The 5,070-nt window shown below is 36.9% G+C and overlaps 1 protein-coding gene across 1 annotated transcript; it reads right to left on the reverse strand.

Annotated features, from left to right (window-relative positions):
• Positions 1 to 1,442: 1,442 nt before the first annotated feature.
• On the reverse strand, positions 1,443 to 4,335 carry LOC143735268 (T cell receptor alpha chain MC.7.G5-like). The gene is made up of 4 exons (XM_077225722.1): positions 4,282 to 4,335; positions 3,897 to 4,159; positions 2,671 to 2,775; positions 1,443 to 1,724 (listed from the first exon to the last, which is right to left on the reverse strand). Exons 1-4 carry the CDS (start codon positions 4,328 to 4,330, stop codon positions 1,443 to 1,445), a joined length of 699 nt encoding a protein of 232 aa, XP_077081837.1. The 5' UTR covers positions 4,331 to 4,335.
• Between the last annotated feature and the right edge of the window lie 735 nt (positions 4,336 to 5,070).

A 5,070-nucleotide genomic window follows, 5' to 3' on the forward strand; every position in this document is an offset into this window, starting at 1 on the left:
ATATATATACATATAAATATATTGTCAAGAAAAGTTCTCACTGCTGATGTGCAGACCAAAATGATCATAAATAAAAAACCCATGTACATTAGACAATTTATTTCAAATTTAAATTATTTATATGCATGTTATTGCCATGGGAAAGAAGTCAACAGCATGTGGATTTGAACTTTGTTATATAATATAGCACTTCCTCTGTTTTTGTATGAGTGTTGAGTGTGTTTGAGACACAGTGGACTTCAGAGCACAGTAATACACAGCATAGTCAGACACACACACATCCTGGATTGTCAGAGGAACTGTTTTTGATGTGGAGTTCAATGTTGCAGAAAATCTCTTCTTAAAATCAGGTTCAGTAGTTCCTTCACCAAATCTATATTTATTAAGAATAAATGTTGGTGATTTGTTTGGTAGCTGTTTGTACCAGAAGATATACGGACTTGTATCAGTTGTAGTGTAATTACACCTTAAAATAACTTGATCTCCTTCACTTGCAGACATTTCTCTTGAAGACTGTTCAACTTTGTCCTGTCCCGAAGACACTGGAAGAATAGATAGAAAAGGGTAAATGTCAGCCTGGAATTGGTCATACAATTCAGCTCACAGCCTGATGTATTCTCTCTCTGTATGTTAACATCCGCTTTCCATTAAGTGCATGTAGCCTATGTTTCCATGTATTGGCAATGAGGTCTGGGCCAGCACACAGTGAAATCAACAAAAAATAGGCTAAATCATTTACATGAAGTATCAGTAAAGTAAACATGAATAATTTAGTAACCTAAATATAAGTAAACATCGTTCTGTTAAAATGTACCAAAACAGAAAAAAGAGCTTACCATCATAATGTGCTGTGAGACAAAGGGAAATCAAAACCCATTTAAACATAGTTGTTCTGTGCTGTAAAAGAGCAGAAATAACTGTGCTCTCTGTTCTTCTCACAGCTCTACTGTAAATGTTTTCATCCTGTCACATGATATAATCATGCATGAAGAGAGCAATGTTGACCCCTTGTGGATAAAGTTTCAAATGATTAAACATGATATTATTTTGTAAACCCTGAACAATTCTTTATAAAGGTAGAATTGGTATAAAATGTATTCTTATCTCTCTGTATGTTAGAGATAAGGGGGACTTGTTTTTTTAAAGGGGAACTAGTGGCATAAATGTTAGTTTTTCAATAGTGTATTTGAGTCACAATCTGCTAAGGGGCAAGTAAATGTTACAAATCATGTAAAATGTATCAAAATGCTGATTCAAACAGCTTACTGAGGGTTGGGGATTTTTTTCTGAAGGTGTGACTTGATTGTATATTGACCACTTTTGTACATGTGAACATTTCTGCCATGTTTTAGACAAACATTTTCTCACTTAAAATAATAATGCATTTGCATTTCAAAAATACTTCTTGGTATACTGGAGGGGATCTGGGAATAATTCAAGATTCAAGGGTCAAACTTCTCCCAAACTGTCGAAGACCATTGATTCCTCACCCAGAGCTGAAGCAGGTTTTTGTACAGTGTTATAGTGTTTCCTGTGACTGTGGGCTGCAGAGCACAGTAATACACAGCAGAGTCTTTCAGAGCAGCAGAGGAGATCTCCAGATACATATAGTTTTGTTTTTCTTTTCTGATCTTAGTAATGAATCTGGAATCTACACCAGACTTCTGAGCATCTTTTGCACTGTCTGAGATGAGCACAAGGAATTCAGGAGCTGATCCGGGATACTGACGGTACCAATAAAGAGTATATGCAGATGAATAACTGCAGGATAATTTAACACTTGAACCCTCGACAGCAAACTCCTCTGTTTCGGTTGGTTTAATTTCATTTCCATATGTTGCATCTGCAAAAATAGATCAAATATTTAATGAACTGGTGTTTTAAATTGAATCAATCATTTTAGACGTACCAGTTTAAAATACAATATACTACTAAATGTAAAGAAGAAGAAATGTAAAGTCTAAATAGACTTTATACTTAATTTTGAGCAGAAATTAGCAAATCTGGCTGCTCAGAATACTTAGATGTAATACTTACAATACTTTAATACTTACATGCAAATGCAGAAAGCAGAATGACAGAATGGATACTCATTGTGTTTGTTCCTTATGCTCTGTCGAACAGACTCTCTAACAGACACTTAACAAGATCACATCAGATGTCAATGCTATAAACCCTCCCTCTTCCAGAGATCATAATGAAAGAGCAGATCAGATCTGTTTCATAGTCCACAGTGTCATCACTATTCATATGCTATAGTGCATAGCTCCCTCTTGTGCTTACTTACTAACTTGTACAACATAAATGCTCAGAACACAAACAGAATGTGATCTGGATTTATTCCTTAAGCTTTGGTTGTTATAGTACAGTAGATCTATATATCAGGTATTCATTTTATAGCCCTGTTCAGTCGCCACAGCTTAGACACAAAAAAGCAAGTTAAATTGTATTCAAAACAACAACGAGTAGTTTTTGAGAACATCCTAAGAGTGCAGTGTGTAACAAACTGCATTAATAGCATTAAGTTAATAATAATAAAAAAAATCTTAATCTATCATACATGTTATACTGCTGATAGTTTTCACCCTCATATAGTTATATAGTACTGTATGTAAACATACTGTATACTGTTAATTCAGATAGATTTATGGAAATTAATTAGTTGTGCGCCTTCAGTTGTGTCAGGTTTTTGTACAGTGTTCTTGTGTTTCCTGTGACTGTGGGCCTCAGAGCACAGTAATACACAGCAGAGTCTGATACTTCAGCAGAGGAGATCTCCAGATCCACACGGTTGATCTCTTTTGTGACCTGTTTTTCTTTTCTAGTCTTAGTAGAGAACCTGGGATCTACCTTAGATGTCTTAGTCTCTTTCACACTCTCTATTATAAGCACAAGAAATTGAGGAGCTGATCCGGGATACTGACGGTACCATAGAAGTGAATTTTCAGAAGAATAACTGCAGGATAATGTAACAGTTGAAGACACTGCAGAAAACTCTTCACTGCGGTCTGGTGTGATTTCATCTCCTAAACTCACACCTGGAAAACAACAAAATAACATTTTAATTTTCAAATAGTTTTAGTTTTGAAAATGATTGATTACAAGGATTTGAATCAATTAGTACTAGTTAACAATTATATTCAATTTTAATGTTACTTTCTTTGTCATTGTGAAGAAATACATTTAGGATGTAGAAAATATTTGTACACTTTCAATAAAAAAAACTAATTTAGCATTTAAGATGAAAAATTATTTGACAAACTATATACGTGTATTCTAAAATTAGAAATCCAAATGCACGCAAAACATGCACAAATGCACTTACATGCCAAGGCAGAGAGCAGAATGACTGAATGAAGTATCATTGTACAGTAAATGTGTGTGTGTGTTCACTACAGCAGGACTGAGCTTAGTGACAGTCTAGCAAATGTAACAAGATCATCTGAGATGTTAAACTCCTCCCCTTTCATCCTCTGTCAGTTTGATGCAAAAAAAAAAAAAAAATATACACATATACATACAGTTTAAAAACAAACATTACATTTAAATGTGATAAATGTGATACCTGCTCATGCAGGTCAAGAAATAATATTTTTTATGAAGGTTCACAAAACAAAATTGAAGATAGTTTTAGCTCATAGACCTTACGTAAAACTAAAATGTAGATGAGCTGATGAAATGCACTTTGCACAGCACAAAATCTTTTACAATTTTTAAATATATATATATTTTTGATTACACAGCATATTATTGCAGTGGGATAGAAGTCAACAGCATGTGGATTTGCACTTTGTCATATAATTGAGCATTTCCTCTGTTTTTGTATGAGTGTTGAGTGTGTTTGAGTTACAGTGGGCCTCAGAGCACAGTAATACACAGCAGAGTCAGACACACACATCCTGGATTTTCAGAGGAACTGATCTTGATTTGGAGTCCAATGTTGCAGAAAATCTCTCTTCAAATTCAGGCTCTGTAGTTCCTTTCCCAAAGGAAAATTCACTCAGAATGAATGTTGGTGATCTGTTTGGTAGCTGTTTGTACCAGAAGAGATACGGATTTGGATCAGTTGTAGTATAATTGCACTTTAAGATTAATTGATCTCCTTCACTTGCAGGCATTTCTCTATAAGACTGTTCAACCCTGTCCTGTCCCGAGGACACTGGAAAAAGAACATTATTCATTATATTCATGTAATTCATTAACATGAATTATTTGCAAAGTAAACTTAAACATTTAATAACCAAAATGAATGTAAACTCTTTCATCAAATGTTTTGCTTACCATAATAATGTGCTATGAAACACAGGGAAATCAAAGCCCATCTAAGCATAGTTGTTCCCTTTCAGTCGATAACGTAGGACGTAGTCGGCGGTCGACTGAATGGGGATCTCGCTAGAGAGCCTATCCTCATCGAGTACTATTGAACGAGCCAATGTAATTGGCGTGCGTGATTCGCATCAGTGGATGCACGCACTAGTTGCCTTTCGCTTCGGTGCCGATCGTTTGATGTCTCTGAGAGTGCTGTTGTCTACAACGAGCGAGTGTGTCGGTGTTCTTCAGGAAGACTCTCCCAGTGCTGGTGTTCTACAGCGCGAGTGCAGCGGTGATAGCGAGCTTTGAGCTCTCATCTGCTGTTTTAACAGCAACACATTTCTAAATGTTTGTGTGTGTTGATGGCTGGTTAGAGGGCGGAAAAGTGAGTGCTTCACTGTTTCAGTTCTCTGTTCAGTGTTGCCGCGGTCATTCCCCTGTGTGCTCCGGCACTGGTGACGGACCAATTTTCTGAAAGAGCAACACGGGTGCGTTTGCGTCTTTTTCAAGATTTCATTACGCCCGTGCATTTCTGGGTGCAGTCGTTCCCTGTCTCTCTCTGATGGTCACAATTGTTGTGTCACGTGTTTGGGCTTACAGCATGCTGAGACAGCTTTTGTGGACAGCTCATGTTTTCACTGTGGGAACATGACTGTCGCAGTGTTGAGGGCGAGACTCGCCTTCGTTAAACGCAGAGAGCGAGTCCCCATTACCATGCCCCACCCTGCACGGGTGCTGTGTGGGATGGGTGACCGGAGG

This window comes from Siphateles boraxobius, unplaced genomic scaffold, assembly GCF_051911475.1.
Source record: "Siphateles boraxobius isolate OS27281-9 unplaced genomic scaffold, OSU_SipBor_1 1, whole genome shotgun sequence".
NCBI lineage: Eukaryota > Metazoa > Chordata > Actinopteri > Cypriniformes > Leuciscidae > Siphateles > Siphateles boraxobius.

Excerpts from the sequence above, each read along its gene's own strand:
- LOC143735268 (XM_077225722.1), bottom strand. The coding sequence starts at position 4,330 with ATGCTTAGATGGGCTTTGATTTCCCTGTGTTTCATAGCACATTATTAT. Across the intron at positions 4,160-4,281 it reads TTTCATAGCACATTATTATG|TGTCCTCGGGACAGGACAGG; the intron begins GTAAGCAAAACA and ends TTCTTTTTCCAG. Across the intron at positions 1,725-2,670 it reads AAAACCTGACACAACTGAAG|TATCCCGGATCAGCTCCTGA; the intron begins GCGCACAACTAA and ends TGGTACCGTCAG.